The following is a 20,659-nucleotide window of genomic DNA, read 5'->3' as shown; positions in this document are numbered from 1 at the left end:
CGCCACATTAGCTTCGAAGGGGTTAAAATTGTCAGCAGGGATGTTTTTGCAAGTCTGAAGCGACGCAAGGTCCCATAGCAGTCCTCTTGATCCAAGTTCAGTTATAAATACTAATAAGGAAGTAGCCTTCTGTCAGTACAATTTGACGATCAACTCTTGATGTTTAAAAGGTCTTTCTGAGATTAACAGTATGGTCAATCACATTTGATAGAAATAAAATAAATACTTGCACTAAGGTGCTTTTTTTTTTACATGAAAATTGAGATTAACTACATTTTGATTATACAACAATCTGACTAATATAGTGAGTCATTAACTCATTAGTGGAACCAGTACACTCAGCAGTACTTATTCATTAGTCCATCATAAAGAGAATACTAAGTCTTCAAGGGTAGTCATTTAGGATCCCTAGGATCTTAGGCTTCGAGTGCTATGGAGGGAAACTATTTAAAAATAGAAATTCGACTTCCAGACCATGCTAGAGCTGCAATTTAGAAATGTGTTTAAAATGCTGCAGTAATTTTTTCACATAGAAAATGATACATAGTCAACATGTGACATTTTCATAATGTGAAAGTCTTTATTAATGCTGCAACTAGATATATAATAATGCTTCATATGTAGAGGAATGCGTGCTTACGAAATGTTTATGAAATAATATATTTTAAAATGTGTTGTACAAAGCTATCATTCTTAAATGTGCACTTTTGGTTCGGCCTCAAAGCCTTTTCCTCTTATCTCTTGCTCCCAGCTTAATAGACGCTGATTTAGGACACTTTGCCTAGCACCAGCAACTTTCTTACAAATGCGCTGATTATTATCGATGTTCATTCAACTTCCTCACCCCATGTTATGTTATTTACCTTAATACAATTAGACTTGCGATTGTTATAACAAATAATGATTTATGTATGCTTCATCTGAATATTATTGCAGGTTTGCCTTCGCATCACCGACAAACCTTTGTCTTCACACAAACTCATAGCGCATCTTTAGTTTAGCTAAGAAGCCTCACGTGAGAATTTTTCTACATGTGACAGAGTCCTGAACGATGTTTGAACACTGTACTGAAGTGAATGTTTACCGTGGGAATCAGGAGAAGAGACAGTGGAAGTTGATGACCTCATTGGATGAGCAGATTACATTGGTTCAGAAGAGTCGAAGTCTAATAAGTTGGATACAATATTTGTGATTTCATATTCATATTTCATATTAATATTAATGGTTGTTCATAGCTCGTTATCAGAAGTGGTGTGAGCATGAGAAGCAGATGCAAAGAAGTGACCTAGCAGGCCTGATACAAGACTAAGAGACCCAGATCCATCATCCCTGCCTTTCAACTCTTCTCCTGGAGAGTTGATCCTTTAATGGTTGCTGACAGCTTCTGCTAAAGGTGACTTATTTTATTCTATGGGACCCTTTTTGGTTAATGCTACTGCAGAGATCATTCTATTATCGATGGCTGCTACTGCAACTGTAGGGAACTCAACGGAGTTTCCAAAGTGACTCTTTATGAGAAGTTCTTCTTATATTATCACTTTGCCTTTTCACAAAACGAACTCCTTATTGGTTCTAGTTAGAGTAGGTTAGGTCACTTAGCTAGTTTAGTGACGCTTTCCTTTATGGAACACTGTATTAATTTATGCTGTCACTAATCAATCTTTCATTTATATTTCTGTGAACCAACCAATTTGAATAAAATGGACCAATAATACTAATCGTTTATAATAAATGAAGGTGTGGAAAACTTTAACTTCTCATCATTGACTGAACCTTTAAACTAATTGTAGATGATATATGCATAATTTATGTTTTCGTTCTAGCTCTGCTCTTGTGCAGGGGCAAAGGTCCATTGACCTTTTCAAGAGCCATCAGGATTTCCCATGGATGAAATCTGTAAGTTGGGTGCTAAATCTTGAAACCGTACTTGGAATGTCCACAGGCTCCTGCACTATCACAAAGCTACAAGTAACCTATAAATTATCGTCTTCACTATTATGGCTTTGTACTGTTTGGGATATAGCCATTGGATTAGGTTTGTGATAAAAGTTCCAAATTAAAAATGAAAAAAAAAAGAAATTGAAATTGGGAATGTTGTACACCTTATGTATTATAGGAGTGAATAAGAAAAAAATGTGTTTAATACTATCTGTTACAAGAAATTATAAAGTGATCCTTCAAATTACATTCAATCTTGAACGCCCTCTGATCTTAATGGTGATAAGCAGATATTCTTATCAAGTGGGAGGCATCACATTTTTTAAAGATTTCACATTAGCCCATTGTTGTGTTTGTTGCCACCAAGGGTAAATCAGTCCTTTTGCTAGACCTGTTGTGGCAACAAGGTGTGTTTAAGGGAGAATACGCCATCTTAGCACCAACCATGTGTATTTTTATAGGTTAAGCCCGACTTCTTTGTATAGGATCCCAAGTAGGTGTCATGGAGGACTGTGGGTTTCCCTTGGAATCTAGGATATTTGCTACAACGAAATGGTCTAACTTTAAAGAAATAGGAGGTTTAAAGCAGTGCTTCATTTATGCCAGTGGTTACAGCTGGTGGACATCATTTTAGGTGACTGGGTCAGACTTTGAACAGGAGCATGGAAGAAGAGGATTAAAGAAGGAAGAGAAAGCTAGAAAAGCAATGACAAATGGAGAAAGCAATATGCCAAGAACTTTCAATAGATATTGAGACAAGATGTGTAGGGTGGTGAAAGAAAGGCATGCAGTGAACTCAAGAATAGGCATCCTTAGTATACAGTAATCATAGCAAGGCGCTGAGCTAACTTTTTTTTAAGCATTGGCTAAAAAATGCATTGGAGGCAATGACATACTATGAGTGATAGATTATTATACTCCAGATGGCGGTCTCAAATTGCTCACACAAAGTTGAAGCTAATACTGGGTGTTAGCTATATCAATTTTTTTCCTTTTTTGTCCAGAGTGGTGGGTTTGCTGATCAATGGAAACTCCATAGGATTTCTTTTTTGCACATACCTATGCAAATTTAGTGATGGGGCACTGGAAAAAAACTGGTCTTGGATGGGTCAATGAAGGAATTTAGCAAATGTGTAGTTCTCAGGATCAAACAAACAGATAATCTATTGTTTATGTGGATTGACATTAAAGACCATGTGAAGTACATCTCTGTGCGCTTTAACAATAGTGATCGCAAGCAAACATTGATTGTGAAAACAAAACATTTGTCTATTAGAACATTTCAATGTTGAGAGCTCCACTGAACAAAACTGAATGTCTCAGACCAATAATGGTTGGTTCAGAGAGTCTGTCCAACACTCCAATGTTTGCCTTTCTGTTTTTGCCTCTTGAATTTAGATTGTTCTACCCTCTGAGTATAGAATGCTCTAATAGAATTGTTGCCTTTTTACCTTGGGCTACACCAGTTGTTAAAAGGCCAATGCCGCATAACTCTTGTTCAAAGTCTTTGGCATAAGCTATAGCCCTCAGCAGCAGACTATAATGCTGAATTATAAAAGGCAAGCAAATACTGCGTTTGTATTAAGCACAATTAACAACAGGAGTTTACATTGTAAAATTGCTCCCTTAGCATTACTTTAATTCTCAATACTATTCGCATTAATGAATGGTAGAACTAAACAGAATTGCTCAAAGAATTAGAGTGATCACATGCCTGATTGTTTCCAGAGATTAGACTATTCACCTTATGAGGTAATTGGAATTTTTATGGTCAATTGTGTCCCCTAACGTAGACCCCAACGGCTCCATGTACGTGCTTCAAGTACATGTAATTTCCCTCCATGACCAGATATGAAGACGCAAATACATTTGCGTCCAACGTTAACATGTCTTCTTTCAAATCCACCATGAATGGGTCGATAATTCCGTTCCTAAGTATGCCGTGCCACCGTCTTTACATGGTGCACTTTCACGTTTTCTTGACTCTGTTGAGTTAGGCCCTGATTTCTGCCTTCGAGCCTTTTCTGCCTTCTGCCTCAGAAAGCTGCAACCTGGACCTGCATCCATGACCCTTACCCTACTCCCTGCGCGGCGAGCGGTGCCCGGCTCGGCCTGCTTGCCTGCCAAGACAATTCAGCCTTCAAGTTATCTGCTCCGCTCCTCGAAAATACATTCCTGTCTAGTGATTTAGGTAAACATCTCCCCAGCTGCAGAGCAAAGGGCCCGGCCTTTCTGTCTCCGTACATGAAATTCATTGCTCCTGTTACCATGGTAGGCCCATGGCCCCTCGCATTACACGTAGACACGTAGACACATATGCACGCACTAGCAGTCAGTATAGAATAGCCTCTACCCGAAAGACCTTTCCTTCTAGATAAAACAGTTCTTCAACACAAGATATCAGATATGATTTGGGATTAGGTTGTTCTGACACGCCAGACTTCTGTCTCCGCTTTTGGTGCTAAATGTCAAGTCCCCTTCACCCTCCAGTTCCACGTCAATCACACGTCATGTTGCCTGCGCGCGCATCCAGCCACATATTTCTGCTGACACTGCAGGATTCCTCTATGAATCCACCCACTTGTGACACTTTCATGTGACGTTTCTAGCACACACCTCCATGTACGCCCTCGTGCACGCCTTCTGTTACGCACATGTGTTCTTATCTCGTTTCTTTCAGCTGTTACGCCTTCTGTATCCTTCACCATTGTATGCATTTACTATATATAATGTGCACTGTTAATAAAGCATTGTCTATCCCTTCCTGAACCCTCGTGGTGATGGAATATGATACCATGGTTCGAACCATTCCATTACATGGAATAAAACCCTTATAAACTCAGACTCCACGGACTCTGCCTCTCATTTTTGATTGAGCTATTTTGTTGAACTTATACAGCATAGAAATTCAGTATACGGTAAATTTATTTACCACATAATTGGCGCCCGAACAGGAACCCCTCCCCCACCTTACACGCCGGCGATGCGTTGCAGGCCTTGCCCCCTGCCACAGCCGTGACGGACACCTACGCGTACCCGCAGGATTTCCTGTATCTCCCTCAGGGCTACGGAGGAGACGGAGACTGCGATCGACATCCAGACAAGGCGGTGAGGAGTGCGGAGGATCCCGACCAGAGCCCAGCCGAGAGAGCAAGGTCCGAGGTGTCTAGAGGCCCACCAGTTCAGAAGTACCTACGTCACGTGTCGAGTCCAGTCCGGTCCAGTCCAGTCGAGTTTCTGAGGCCTTCCGTTCCGTGCTTCCCGGTGAGTACCGTTGCTGGGGACGCATCTAGACGGGTGCATTAATTTGTGTACGGTCAAGACGGGTTTGGGTACGCAGACCCGGTCTGCACTGTTTTAGCAGTGTATCTGTACTGTTTAGCAGTATATCCAGTATCCAGTTATTCAGTTATTGTTCGTTCTAAATTGTTTAAATGTATTTTAATGTCGTGGTATGAGTGATTGTTTGATCTTCATTCCTGTGTTTATTGTATTAGTCGTGTCCAAGTCCGAGTAAGTATCAAGTATCAAGTATCGAGTTACAGGATGCCTCTATTCTCTAAACTGAGACAGATAGGAACTAGAAAAGGGATACTCGAGGAAGCTGTTCCTATCCCACCCAGGGACACTCCCGGTCATTTTATGTACCACAAGCACGGCTTAGACGCCGTATTATATCTCGACTTGTGGGTGGATTACACTAAGGACTTAGCAGAGAATCAGAGATGGCCCGCTACAGGGACATGGGATGCCGAGTGCATCATGAGAGTAGAAGAAGCGTTGTGGAAAAAGAAAGCCAGACAGTCACAGAAAGATGCCATTGAATTATGGCGTAAAGAAGCACACAGACGGACAGAGAAAGCACTTAGAAAAGCAGAGAAAAGTAGAGAGGATTCTGAAAAAGCCAAAGAAAAAGAACTACTAGAAGAAGGAGAACGAGTTAGAATGGAACAACACGACAGAGTAATGCCATCTTGACAGGATTGTATCCAGTCCTGGCCGAGGGCCTGCCCAAGGCGACCCCGGAAACACCGAAAAATCTGCCTCCTCCATTGGTTCCGACTAAATTACGTCATAAGACCGCAGCAGACATTTTCCTTTCTTCTTATTTAGACGATGTAGCTCCCGCATATACCAATGTACCTGCCCGTGTACCACCTGACAATAACCTGCCCCCTGATCATCAGCCCCCAGGTCCGCAACAGCAGACCCCTCCCGGTCCGCTTCCTGCACCCCTACCTGTCGTTCCCCCTGGTATTCAACAACTACATCCTCTTAATCCTTTTGGGACTGACACGGTTCAGGTTCCAACCCAGTTACAGCAGGTACCGACCCTACAGCCAGGTTATGCTCAAGCCTCCGCCTCAGGAGGTGCTACAGGAGGTTATCACACCCCACCACCGTTACACCGAGTGACAATGAGAGAATTCGCAATGGCACGGACACCTAGAGGTGCCCCGGCAGAACAGCTTAGACAACAGCTTACAGATTGCAGATATGACACAGTGCCTGGTACGACAGGACCCATGTTGTTAGCGTCCCTACGTTTAAGACGTTTTACAGATTATTTGCAATTACTACCAGAAATGCCAGACCATCTAGACAAAATGTATCATTTTATTAGAACAGGAGAAGGACCGGAGAGTGTTGGTGACGCCATGTCACGTCAGAAAGTTGAGAACAAAGGTTTAATCATGCGATTTTTGGTTAATTGTTTGATAAGAGAACAAGGTCAGGCAGGTTTTCCACAAAATGAAATGGATAGATTGAACAGATGGAGCCAGAATATTGCTGATGGTAAACATGATAGAGAGAAAAGCGTACATGTCATGGTTAGAAAGATCCGTAAAGAAATAATAGATATACATGCCCATCGAGAACCTGAAGAGCCACTCGAATCAGATGAGCCAAACTCCTCGCAGGAGGAGGATAATACAGAGGATCTAGCAGAAACATCGCAACTAACAGACAAAAAAATGATAGCATATGTAGGTAGAGAGAAACATCCTAGACCGCACTCTTTTGATAGGCCCTTCGATAGACCCATTCGTAAACAAGAAACATTCGAAAACAAGGAACGTTACCTCTGTCCGATACCAGAGCGATGTACCCTTGAGCTAGGCATGGGCGGAAAATCCGTTCCGCTCGCGGATTTTGCGGATTTTCGGGAAATCCGCAATCCGCGAGATTTGCGAATTTCCTGAAAAATCCGCAAATCCGCGAGCAGCGGATTTTGCTCGCACTGCTCGCACTGTTCGCGTGAGTTCGCGCCCCGCGAATAAGTGCGAAATTGCAGAAATACGATTTTAGCAAAACTGAAAGTAACTACTTACCAGGTTCAAAAGTTCAGGCTCATCATTAGTAGCCATTTCCTGTAGTGCTTCCTGAGGGGCCCCTCCAGAGTTCAGTTGCCAGTTGCAACTATTATGTGACCCTGCTCTGAACCTCAGAATAGTTACACATATGCCACAAAGGTCCTGAATTACAGCTAAGGGAGACAAGCAGGAGCCAGGCTGGAAGTTAAAATCCATTAATCAGCCCCTAATTCATTATTGTCAGTTGGGGCAGGGCAGGTGTTGTAACTAAATTTGCAACAATGAAAGCACTTAGCAAGTGCAAAAGATCACTAATCAGGGCGCACTAAGGAAGCAGGTGCCAGCTAAAAAAATATTCTGTGACACATTAATCAGCCCCAAATTAATTCAGGTCACTTGAGGCAGGGAAGGTGTGCTTTGCTTTGCCAAAAATAATGTACACTGGACAACCAGAGGGTGTGGTGATGAAACAGAGGGTGGCATGGGTGGGCCAGAGGGTGGCATGAGTAGTCAGAGAGTGGCAGTGGTGACAGAGAGTGGCAGTGATGAAGAAGAGTGTCCCAAACAGGTTGGACACGTAGAAACAACAAGTTCGCAAAACTTGCGACCCGACAGGTAAGTTCGCAAATTGCGAAATTGTAAAAACCCTCGCGAACTGGCAGAAACACGGGCGAACACAAAAAAAAAAAAAAATCCGCAAATTCGCGGGAATTCGCGGATTTTGCGGATTGCGAGTTTGCAAATCCGCAAATTCGCGGATTGCCAATCCGCAAAATCCGCTCATGCTTACCTTGAGCATGTATTCCAAATGACTGACAAAGTACTAAAAGAAAGGGTAGGTTATCAAGAACTCAATACCCTACGTGATCAGGAACTAGCCCGGTCCGCAGTACAGTGGGCCGGAGATGACAGTATATATAAAGATGATTCGGTAGTGCAAACGTTTTTAAGCCTTATTCCAGAAGAACAGCGATTAGCTGGTATATACATGACACAACACCTCATTATACAGTATGAAAATAGAGCCTCTGACCCAGGTCCGTTATATAATTTACTGCAGGACTTACTCCTGAGAAGATGGAGAGGTCTAGTTACTGAACTAATTGAAACGATTTTAGAACAACGCCACAAATATAGAACCTTCTTGGCTCCACATCTTGTTTCTGTTCCACCCCCAGTCAGGAAACGATTCCACTTTGACTTTGACAAACAGAATCCTTTACGAGAAGTACATCCAGTCAGGAATGCTGATGATACCCTTACACGTGTTTACGTATACACGCCTATAACTAAAATGGAATTATTAGAAATGAAGAAAATAGTACCCAGTCATGATAAAGACCCTGCAGGTTTCCACCGTGAAATAAAAGACATGTTACTCATGGGTGATTACACCTATCCCGACATTATGAAAATATTGAAAGTTTTATTGCCTGCCGGTATTTACGAGAAACTCAAAGAAAAAGAATGGGAGGTGGGAGATAAAAAGATTGATTGGGCTGCATTAGAAATGGAAGAGACTGGTCGAACCCCTGGTTTGGGTCTTGGGGATAAAACTAAAGCATTACCAGGATTGTTAGTACAGGTTTTGCCAGGTTTATTAGCAATTAAAAAGGAGGACTGGGATGCAATCTCAGCCTGCAAAGAGAAACCCGATGAAGACACTAGTGATTTTTATTCCCGATTTGAGAAATGTTTTATTATTAATAGTGGCCTGAAAGCAAGTAGCGAGTCATACCCACACCTTTTTGTATCCAAATTAGTCGAGAATTCATTGCCCCAGGTTAAGAACCGTGTACTGAAAGTCGAGAGCACATGGCAAGCTAATTCGCCTTCACAAATGTTACAAATGTTACAGTATCACCAGAATAGGATCAGGGAAGAACATGACCATGAACAGAGACGTATGAAAGACACGAAAATGAAAATGCTAGTTGCTCAGTCAGTTCCAACTGACGGTCATAAAAGGGGTACTACACAAGCCAATAATTCAAATTCAGCAGCTCCTGTTAAAGGGATATGCAACTATTGTAAACAGCCAGGTCACTATGTAAACGATTGTGCAGTTTTGAAACACAACATATCTACAGGTAAAACTAAAGAGAGACTGCGTCCACCTAGACAGGACCAGGCCCCACAACACGTTCCACAGAATGTTCAGCCTATGCAGACTACACAACAGACTGTAGCGGTACCACAGCCACAACCCATTGCCGCAACACAACATGCAACCCAGCAGATGTACCAATATGCACAATCTGACTATCCCGATTATCAGCGATACACATGAAACAGCCTAGAGAGGGAGGTTGGCTTGCCTCTTATTGAGGTTCCTGTAGATCAAGAGGGTCCTTATGTACATAGTCAGGTATTAGGGAAAGATAGAAAGTTTTTGATTGACACAGGGGCAAGCAGGACAACAATCAGTCACGACGAGGTTCCAGGGGCACCCCTCTCAGGCTCACAGAATGTTTCCCTTGGATTTTCAGGAAAGCCTATTGTTAATGAAGTATCGAAACCAGTCCCACTTGCAGTTGGTCCATTGTCCCGCACTACAGATTTATTACTCACGAAATCATGTCCAGAAAACTTACTTGGTATAAAGACCCTGAAAGCTCTAGGAGCTGTAATTTGTTGTTCTCCGGAAGGAGTAAGACTGTTTCTGCGTGATTTTAAAGGCCATTATGTATTGAGAGATTTTGACCCCAGGTTACAGAATGTTCCTGTTCATTTATGGGCGAAAGGCCCCACTGATGTAGGTTGTATGCACATCACTCCATATCGTGTCACACTGAAGCCAGGAGTAGTACTACCACGCATTCGACAATACAAGTTACCACCAGATGCTGTAGTGGCTTTACTGAAAATCATTGACGAGCTCATTGCACAAGGAGTGGTTGTAGAAACCGACTCCAATCTATGTAATTCCCCTATCATTCCAATTCTTAAACGTACTGATCCAAATGCACCTCCAGTTTATCGATTAGTTATCGATTTACGAGAATGGAATAAATGCATTGTACCACAATATCCCGTGGTCCCAGACATTTCGTCCCTATTGACCGCTATTGATTCCGAAGCGACGTTCTTCACTGTAATCGATCAAGAACGCCTTCTTTAGTGTCCCTATTGACCCGGAAAGCCAATATCTTTTCGGATTCTGTTTAAATGGCCGAAGCTTCAAATTTGCACGTGCACCTCAAGGATTCACAGAAAGCCCCAGTATCTACAGCCAAGCATTGAAAAGACAACTTGACAGTATCCACATGCCTGACAACACTGCCCTACTCCAGTACGTCGATGATCTATTGATCACCGCCCGTAGTGAACCAGAGTGTGAACAAGCATCACTGACAGTTTTGCATTTCCAGGCAGACAAGGGACACAAGGTGTCTCCTTCGAAGCTACAATTCTGTGCCCAGCAAGTGGTGTACCTTGGGCACTTGCTGTCCAAGTGGGGTAGGCAGCTGACACCTGACCGAATTCAGTTAATTGCACATCTTCTGCAACCTAAAACACAGAAAGAAGTACGAGCCTTTATTGGACTCACTTCCGATTGCAGACAATGGATTCCACAATATGCATTCCTAGCTAAGCCACTCATACAGTTGACAACTCAGGAGGCAGCGTCTTCGACTGTCCTCCCTTGGACTCAGGAACATACACAAGCTTTTGACGAATTAAAGAAAGCCTTATGTCAAGCACCAGTTTTAGCAACACCATGTTACAGCAAGCCTTTTATACTTTTTGTCACTGAACGCGAAGGTACTGCATTGTCAGTACTCACCCAGGATCAAGCAGGTTCACACAAACCGTGTGCTTATTTTTCTAGTACATTAGATCCAGTAGCCCAGGCTCTGCCTGCGTGCTTGAAATCTGTAGCAGCAACAGCTCTAGCGATCAGACAAAGTGATTCCATAGTGTTAGGACATCAATTGACAGTACAAGTTCCACATTCCGTGGAAGTCCTTTCGAACAGAACACAGACTCAACATTTGGCTATAGCACGACTGGCAGGGTATGAATTGACATTGTTTCAGCCACACATAGATATCAGGCGCTGCAATACATTGAATCCTGCTACACTTTTACCATTAAGTGAGACAGACCCTTTGGCACATGATTGTGTTGAAGTCATTACCATTACGACGAAACCCAGACAAGACTTAACAGACACCGTATTACCAGATCCAGACCTGACACTTTATGTGGATGGTTCATGTATGAGAACAAGTACAGGAGAGTTAGTGGCCGCGTATGCAGTCACGACGGAAACTGAAGTCATAGAAACACATCGCATTGACACACTGTCAGCCCAAGCAGCAGAGCTCATTGCTCTGACTCAAGCCTGTATACAAGCAAAGAACAAGAGAGTTAACATTTACACGGATTCACGTTATGCATTCGGAGTCGTACACGACTTCGGTGTACTCTGGCGAGAAAGAGGTTTCTTGACCTCTCACGGAACCAAGATCCAGCACGGTCCCCTCATCCAAGCTCTGTTAGAAGCAATACATTTGCCAACAGCAATAGCCATCATGAAGTGCAAGGCACATATGAAAGTTACAGATACCATTTCCCAGGGTAATGACCTGGCAGATCGAACAGCCAAGCATACAGCTCAGACTCATACTCACACAAATGATATGACAAAGACAGTAGTCCCGACACCGACACATTGCATGACAGTTAGGGATCCCGCCCTAGATGTAATCAACATACAGACACATGCTACACCAGACGAAATCAAGAAATGGACTGAACTAGGAGGGATCCAGACAGAACAGGGATGATGACGAAGGGAAAAGCCACATGGTTTCTCCCCGACTCTATGGTTCAAGTTATCATTAACACAGCACATAGTCCTGCACATTTAGGAGAAAAAGCCATGTTAGACAGTATTCAAAACCTTTGGTTCAATAAGCATTTACGAGCAGCAGCAAAACAGAAAGTACGTACTTGCATGATCTGTTGTCAGTTCAACCCAGGAAAAGGCATTCCCGTAGAGCAAGGTGGATTTCATCCTCCCGATCACCCTTTTGAAGTCCTCCAGATGGATTATATCCAGATGGAACGTTGTCGAGGATTCAAATATGTCCTCGTAGTTGTATGTGCACTCTCCCGATGGACAGAAGCATATCCAGTCCCAGATTACACTGCTCCGACCACTGCCAAGCAGCTGGTACGTGAATTCTTCCCCCGGTATGGTTTGCCCCGTATCATGTACTCAGACAATGGTCAGCCATTCTCGTCCGAGCTTATGAAGCAGGTATCACTCCTGCTAGGATATCAGTGGAAGTTCCGTGTCCGACATCCCGAGGCAGCAGGTCTCGTAGAGAGACACAATCAGACCCTGAAAACATGTCTCGCCAAAGTGTGTAAAGAGAAAGGCGTAGATTGGATAGTAGCTTTACCAGTTGCTCTTTTTTTTATGAGAATGGTAGCCCATTCAAGAACAGGGCTATCCCCGTACGAGGTGGTCTTTGGTAGGCCGCCAAATATGTGGGGGACGCCTCTGCCTCGTAAGATCACAGATGTTGACTGTAATATGCTGACAGATTACCTTGCCTCCTTGATGTCTGCACTACAATCATGTCGTTCACAGGTAGCCGCAGCTTTTCCCGACAACACCGAGGTGAAGCCACACGAGATCGTCCCTGGAGATCTAGTGTTTATCCGGAATTTCGATAGGAGGAGCCTGCTGGAGCCCCGCTGGCAGGAGCCGAAGCTTGTTCTTCTGACAACAAGGACTGCCGTTAAGGTGGAGGGCCGCAAAGGCTGGTTCCACTCGAGTCATATCAAGAAATGCCATGGACTTCCGCCAAAAACAGACTCCCAGCCCTGCCCCGTTTCAGAGACTGATACTAAACTCCCCCTGGTAGAAAATACTCCTCAGCAGGAGTTCCGAATGAAATTGAGGTCTAGCAAGTCAGACAGTTTAATTGTTTAAGTCCTCCCCTAGGTGAAGCGGTTAGACAGGTTCCTGACATGTATCAGTTAGACCCCAATAGAGAGAGAAATAGACAGAAACAGATCAAGAAAGAGAAATATTGTAAATCTCTCCGTAGCCATTGCATTGTTGCATTATTGATTATGTCTTTTCTGAGTCTTACGATTATTGCTACAAGTTTATTATTACACATGTATTTTCCTATTTCCGTACGTGCACATTCTTCCTCAAATAACACTGTCGAGCATACTTTCAGTGAATTGCCCCCTCACGAGTTATCATACCGACTTGCGCTGCGCAACAATACTTTCATCAGTATGTTACATCATTCTCATCAGACCAGCAATGCTACAAATTGTTGGATATGTGGCCGACTCCCTCCCTATCAGAAACACAAGGGAGTTCTGCCCCTCTTTCCATACCCGTTTACACACAACGGTTCCTGTGGTGCATGGTTTAGTTTAATGAATTCTTTAAATTCTGATTCCATAGTTTACCAGGGCAATTGGGTATGGGGGAATCTGAACACAGTTATGCATAAAGCATGTTTCCCTGACAAGGAGGGTCTTCCACAAAGGACAGGGACCGATCTAGAAAACGAAGTATATGGATTGGGTAATTTTACACCTCATGATTCTGAATGTCCTGTCCGATACAAGACCAGACTTACCCGCTATGTCAGTATTACCAGTCAAAGGTGAATTATGTGTCAGAAAGAATGGTTCAGTACACCTAGGTCATAGTGAATGTACTACTGTGATTGAATTCAGTGATAAAGGCAAGTCTACATTCAAAGCTTCCCGTCATTCCTATTTCATTTGTGGTCAGACAGCTTATGTACGCTTACCTCTAGATTGGGATGGTACTTGTTACATTGCATTCCTTCTGCCACCTGTTTTCCTAGCCCCACCTGATTATCATAAGGACTCCCATCTAGTACACAATAGACCCAAGAGAGATCTCCCGATTGTCGACTATACTGAAACAGCATGGGAGCAATACACAGACTTTAATAAGGGTTTCTTTCCCTATTTAGACACTGTCTCGAATAGTAAACTGATACGTAAATTAACCAGAACCCTTGAAGCAGTAGTGAATGAAACTACTTCCGCCCTAGGCAACCTAACAGAGGAACAGTCTGCTATGAGACTTGTTGTTCTTCAGAATCGTCTTGTTCTTGACGTCATCCTGGCCGATAGGGGCAGAGCTTGTAGAGTCATCGGATCGAGTTGCTGTGTTTTCATTCCAGAAAATGCACCATCAGTATATAGAGCCATAACCCGTCTCCACAAGATTGCAAGTCAGATACACCAGAATCCAGGCACCTGGACTTGGTCCGGTTGGCTCTGGAGCGTGTTATCGGCCTAGGGATGGAAGGTCCTATCCTTCCTCGGAATAGCCCTTCTCATAGTATTCAGTTGTTGCTTATGTTTACAATGTGGGCCGGCGATTTGCGGCCTGTGTGCCACATCATGTATTCCCCATCCAAGTCCACGTTCTAAATCCTGCCTGAAAAAGGAAGAGCAAATGATGTTATATGAACAAATAGATGGACTAATGAAGATTGATATATCATGAAGGGTCCGTAGGGGACAAGGAGGGAATGAGGTAATTGGAATTTTTATGGTCAATTGTGTCCCCTAACGTAGACCCCAACGGCTCCATGTACGTGCTTCAAGTACATGTAATTTCTCTCCATGACCAGATATGAAGACGCAAATACATTTGCGTCCAACGTTAACATGTCTTCTTTCAGATCCACCATGAATGGGTCGATAATTCCGTTCCTAAGTATGCTGTGCCACCGTCTTTACATGGTGCACTTTCACGTTTTCTTGACTCTGTTGAGTTAGGCCCTGATTTCTGCCATCGAGCCTTTTCTGCCTTCTGCCTCAGAAAGCTGCAACCTGGACCTGCATCCATGACCCTTACCCTACTCCCTGCGCGGCGAGCGGTGCCCGGCTCGGCCTGCTTGCCTGCCAAGACTATTTACAACAAGGGGTGCCTGCCTGCCTGCCAAGACAATTCAGCCTTCAAGTTATCTGCTCCGCTCCTCGAAAATACATTCCTGTCTAGTGATTTAGGTAAACATCTCCCCAGCTGCAGAGCAAAGGGCCCGGCCTTTCTGTCTCCGTACATGAAATTCATTGCTCCTGTTACCATGGTAGGCCCATGGCCCCTCGCATTACACGTAGACATGTAGACACATATGCACGCACTAGCAGTCAGTATAGAATAGCCTCTACCCGAAAGACCTTTCCTTCTAGATAAAACAGTTCTTCAACACAAGATATCAGATATGATTTGGGATTAGGTTGTTCTGACACGCCAGACTTCTGTCTCCCCTTTTGGTGCTAAATGTCAAGTCCCCTTCACCCTCCAGTTCCACGTCAATCACACGTCATGTTGCCTGCGCGCGCATCCAGCCACATATTTCTGCTGACACTGCAGGATTCCTCTATGAATCCACCCACTTGTGACACTTTCATGTGACGTTTCTAGCACACACCTCCGTGTACGCCCTCGTGCACGCCTTCTGTTACGCACATGTGTTCTTATCTCGTTTCTTTCAGCTGTTACGCCTTCTGTATCCTTCACCATTGTATGCATTTACTATATATAATGTGCACTGTTAATAAAGCATTGTCTATCCCTTCCTGAACCCTCGTGGTGATGGAACATGATACCATGGTTCGAACCATTCCATTACATGGAATAAAACCCTTATAAACTCAGACTCCACGGACTCTGCCTCTCATTTTTGATTGAGCTATTTTGTTGAACTTATACCGCATAGAAATTCAGTATACGGTAAATTTATTTACCACACTTATGTGATATTAAGATCTTAAAAGTAAAAGGTATTATAGAAGCAAAAAATGTAATTTCTGACAGACAATCGCAATCCCATAAGATAACAAATTATGCAACACAATTAGCAGTTATCTATAAGAAGAGCGTCTGCAGAAAGTTTGCTTCTGCTATAGGATGATTTAGAACTTGGAGTAAAAATGACATTGACGTATAGGTACCGTTGTGTATAGTCTTTTATAGATAGAATACCCATTATCTGGCAACCAACTCATCCCATGTTTTTTCCATGTCTGTCACGTTATGACTCATGCTTGACAGCTAAGACTCAAAATAAGGTATCAGTGATTTTATGAATAGTGATTCCATCTATGTGGTGTGCTAAACGTACCACTGTATTTCAAGATATTGACAGTACAATCAACAACAACAAAAATCAGACTATCATTAACAAGCATTTAAAAGCAAATAGGCAGGTGAATGAGAAATATTTAGTAACTGTACAAATCAGGGTACCAAACCTGGCTAGAATGGTTTATGTTTTTAAAGATGCCCATAACCTAAAAAAAAAGGTAAAAGGGAATTAGGAGTTGCCAAATATTTTGAGCATGAACTTGAAAAAGCTACATTTAAGTCACAGCACTAGTATCCTGTGAAATGATATTTCCTTAGGAGATTTTTAGCAACTAAACATCTGAATTGTGTGAGAAACTGGATATAGATTCTTCTCCATGGGTTATAGTGCAAATTAATGTGATGCCTGGTCGAAGTTATATATTTTTTTTTAATGGAGGGGAGGTAGTCGCACAAGAGCAAGAGGGGCGATAGGGCTATAATGTTAAAAGTAAATGATACTGGATGGGCAGTAACGAATTCCAAAAAGCAACAGTTTCTGAATTGGGTGCTTCTCATTCCATGTCATTTCCATTTGTATACTCAACTGTGGTTTGCCTACACAATAGACAGCAACATTTGTAATATATAATATGAAGACGTACATACTTGTTTAGACTTTGTTGAAGTGATGACATCAGGTATTGGTTTCTTCAACTCCTTTGCAGCCATTTTACCGAACAAGACTTCCAACTCAAGTAAATCTAGGTCTAGCTCATCAATATTTTCCCACACAATGGGATTACTGGAATCTCTAGAGTGAAATAAACCACAATATGTATGAGATGGTATAAAACAACCTTTTCTTTTGCAAATAAAAAAATGATTACAAGTTCAACAGGTAGAAACACCTGTTTTTCCTACAAATATGTCAATTACCAAAATGTGATCCACAAGTCCTAATAGTATTTTGTGAACCATAAATAAGTTAATTTGTGTGTTGAAATATTATAAATAAGATTCTGATTTTTCGCAATTGCAATCTGTAAAGAAGTTACAGCGAAAATACAATCTCAGCTTTACAAAATACATTTAATACAAAGCAGAAGAATTACATTATTTTAAATGTTGAATATCTGTGTAAGATTTAGCAATATAATGAATACAAAAAATAATCTTGCCAAAACTTGACAGCTTAAGCAAAGAAAGATAAGTGTTCTTTATTGTCAAATAATCTAAGCCCACCAGATGTGGGTACAAATAATTTTGACATCTTTAAAAATAACTGAAATATTACTTAAGGGCAGATGAGACAAAACAATCATATTTGAATTGTGGAAAGAGAGGTCAAAGTGCATAATATGTGCAAATAATTCCAATAAAGTAACAATAACATTGAGAACAATAACATTCAGATTTTGTATTATCCACTTCCCATAGTTTAATTCACAAATTAAGAGGCCAATCATATATTGTTTGAAAGTTCAATTTTCAAATGAGAATACAAAAAATATTTTAATTAATAGGTTCAATGTTTCTATTGTTTACAAACCTATATGAGGTTGAAATAAGGCTACCAGGAAACAACCCGAAACATTAAACATTCTCTCTTGGATGACAGAAAATAAATGTCTACATTTTATTCCAAGAAAATTTTACTGCGCTTTCCACGGCACAAGAAACATACCCCATTTCATCCCAGGCTCATCCCAATCCATCCCATATAACAACTTTGGAGGTAGAATGGTCACCACAGTATACACAACAGTTTTGCTGCAGAGAAATAATCATCTTACACATTTAGAAGTAGGAGGAAAAAACATTCAGGGAATAGGGGACTCTTCCACTACAATGCTCGTCCGAATGACTTTAGATATCTTGGACAACCATGGAACAGGCCCTTGCTCGATATAGCCTACAAGAGTATGTCACCATAAATGAAATATGTAGTCCATATTGTCAATGCTCAATGTTAGTTTCTCAATGTGTGTCCAAAGCTTGCCTGTCCATTCCTGCCCAGAAGGGACAGTTTAGGTCGTCCATTTTAGTGCCACAGGTTGTTTTGCAGTCAGTAACATATTTTTTATATTTTCCAATCCACCTTGGATAGGCCCTCAATTTTCACAGTCTTGGGCCCAGTATTAAAGAAGCAGGGTTGGACTTCAATGGTCAATGTCCTGTAGATGGCTCAGTCAAACAAGTGCCTTTAAACAAATAAATTACACACCACAAAAATGTATCTAATAATCTGCTTGCTTTGCAATGTCATGCAATATATCTGGAGGGAAGCTTAAAAATAGTCAACTTTGCTTTTTCTCTGCAACCCAATCCAACTCATCTACTGTGTTCTCCCAAGTACTCGGGCCATTATACAGCAGATCAAATTTGCCTTTGTATCAGACAATACAATGTGGGGCTCAACCAGTCACCTGTGTGCATTTTTTAATAAATGTAGGCTTTTGTCTCGATGGTGATTCCTCACTGAACTCTACAGGTCAGTATATTGCTTCTAGGTTATCACCCAGCGAATCATTTACATTTTTCTCAGTATTCAAATTCAAAACAGATCCAAGTCCTGCAACATACAGACACCCTGGATATCCTTGTCAAAACCAAAGTAGGATGTGCCCTGGGGCCAGCTGCACATATATAGTCAATACAATGAATTAATAGGAAATTAATCTAGAACTAAAATACCAACCTTTTAATTATACAGGGGTGCTCCTTTTAAAAAAACGGACTCTGTTTTACCTGGGACCCTCTGCTGTATCTGGGACCTTCTGCCACCGCAAGGACACGCACAATTGTTTCCTGTTTGTCTCCCCGCTGCATTCTGCCACCTTGCGCGGCCGAGGGAGGGGGTTTGGGGGGGAGACCACATCCCCCAGCGCTCCCCACGGCTGAAGCCGCCCCCACGCCGATTTCACGCCAGGCGGCGCAATTAAGGAGGACAGAGTTCCCGCGTCGCGGGACGCGTGTGGGCATAGCCGGGCTAAGCCTGGGCCCGGGCAAAGGGCAGGCCGTCCGAGGCCGGGAGAGGCCAGGCTGGGCCATATTTTCTGGCCGAATGGCGTATTATTGACTTAACATCTATTCGGTGGTAATCAGTCATAATTTGTTGCTGATAGTAACACCTATATATTTTTAAATTTAATAATTTTAGTTTTTAAAGCTTACGACTGAACGTATATTTGTATTTTTAACTGTATACTTAATTTCTTTCCTTGTTGGGATTGTCATATTGATTTCTTGTTAACTTAGCCCTCCTCTGTTTATGAATATGGGGAAGAATATCCCTCCGCAACCTCACCCTGCTACTAAGCAAAAAGCTGTCTTAGTTACTCCTCTCCCAAGCCTAACAGCAATAGATAGAATGCTGCAAAAATATATAGGGGTGGTTGCGTCAGCCATTGAAAACACAGAAAGGCGCCTCTCTCCCAACTGGTATGCTCCCCCCCCCCCTTGCCTGTTGTGAATGTATCCATGCTCACAACAAATTCCCAGGATTCAATGTTAGCACCATTCTTTGTTGGCTTGCCTGGTGCCCAATTTATTTATTTATCCCACAAAACTGTACCTATACAGCTCAATTCATCAATTGAACCCCTCCCTATCTCAACTAGATTATGCTTGACACCGACAATATTATCAATAACACTGCCAACGAATGTAACTAGTGAGTCTCCACTTCTAATAGATGACTTTTCAGGACAGGTGGAGTGTGATCATCCCTTAAGCCCTATCTGTGTTTCACTGTTAAGTTCGAATAGTGACAGCCCGTCTGTAAAAACTAGAGGTCAAAAGGCAAGGCGAAAGCAAAAACATATAAATAAGGAAGGTCCACGTGTAAAAAATGTCAAAGGGAATTGTTCTCATAAACAGTGTAAAGTTGCTGTAAATCCACCTGTAGTGAAAGGAAACAAAGGCAATGTTCAGATAGAGAATGTTTCTGCCTCAACTAGTGCAGGCAACCCACCAGTGGATGAGAATTTTTAGGGAAGAATGGAGAGTTTGCTAACTGCACTCCTTGAGCACATTTGCTTAAAAATTACCAACATAGAAGCCAATCAATCATTTCATTTGTAAAGCGCACTACTTACCCGTGAGGGTCTCAAGGCGCTGGATGTGGGGAATGCTGCTACTGCTCGAAAAGCAAGGTCTTGAGGAGTTTTCTGAAGGTCAGCAGGTCTTGGGTCTGCCGTAGGTGGATGGGGAGGGTGTTCCAGGTCTTTGCGTCTAAGTGGGAGAACGATCTGTCACCTAAGGGCGCTCTTCGGAAGCGGGGGGCTGTAGCGAGGTCGGCGGAGCGGAG

The 20,659-nt window shown here is 42.5% G+C and overlaps 1 protein-coding gene across 1 annotated transcript in view; it reads right to left on the bottom strand.

Annotated features, from left to right (window-relative positions):
* Positions 1 to 20,659, bottom strand: part of LOC147708863 (uncharacterized) — a 678,829-nt gene that overhangs the window by 444,486 nt on the left and 213,684 nt on the right. The window contains 1 exon segment of the mRNA XM_086925788.1: positions 17,017 to 17,161. Coding sequence (XP_086781914.1) covers positions 17,017 to 17,161 — 145 coding nt within the window.

Source organism: Lissotriton vulgaris, chromosome 6 (genome assembly GCF_964263255.1).
Source record: "Lissotriton vulgaris chromosome 6, aLisVul1.2, whole genome shotgun sequence".
NCBI classification, from domain to species: Eukaryota; Metazoa; Chordata; class Amphibia; order Caudata; family Salamandridae; genus Lissotriton; species Lissotriton vulgaris.
Note: the sequence above shows the minus strand (reverse complement) of the source record. Positions and strands in the feature narration are given on the sequence as shown.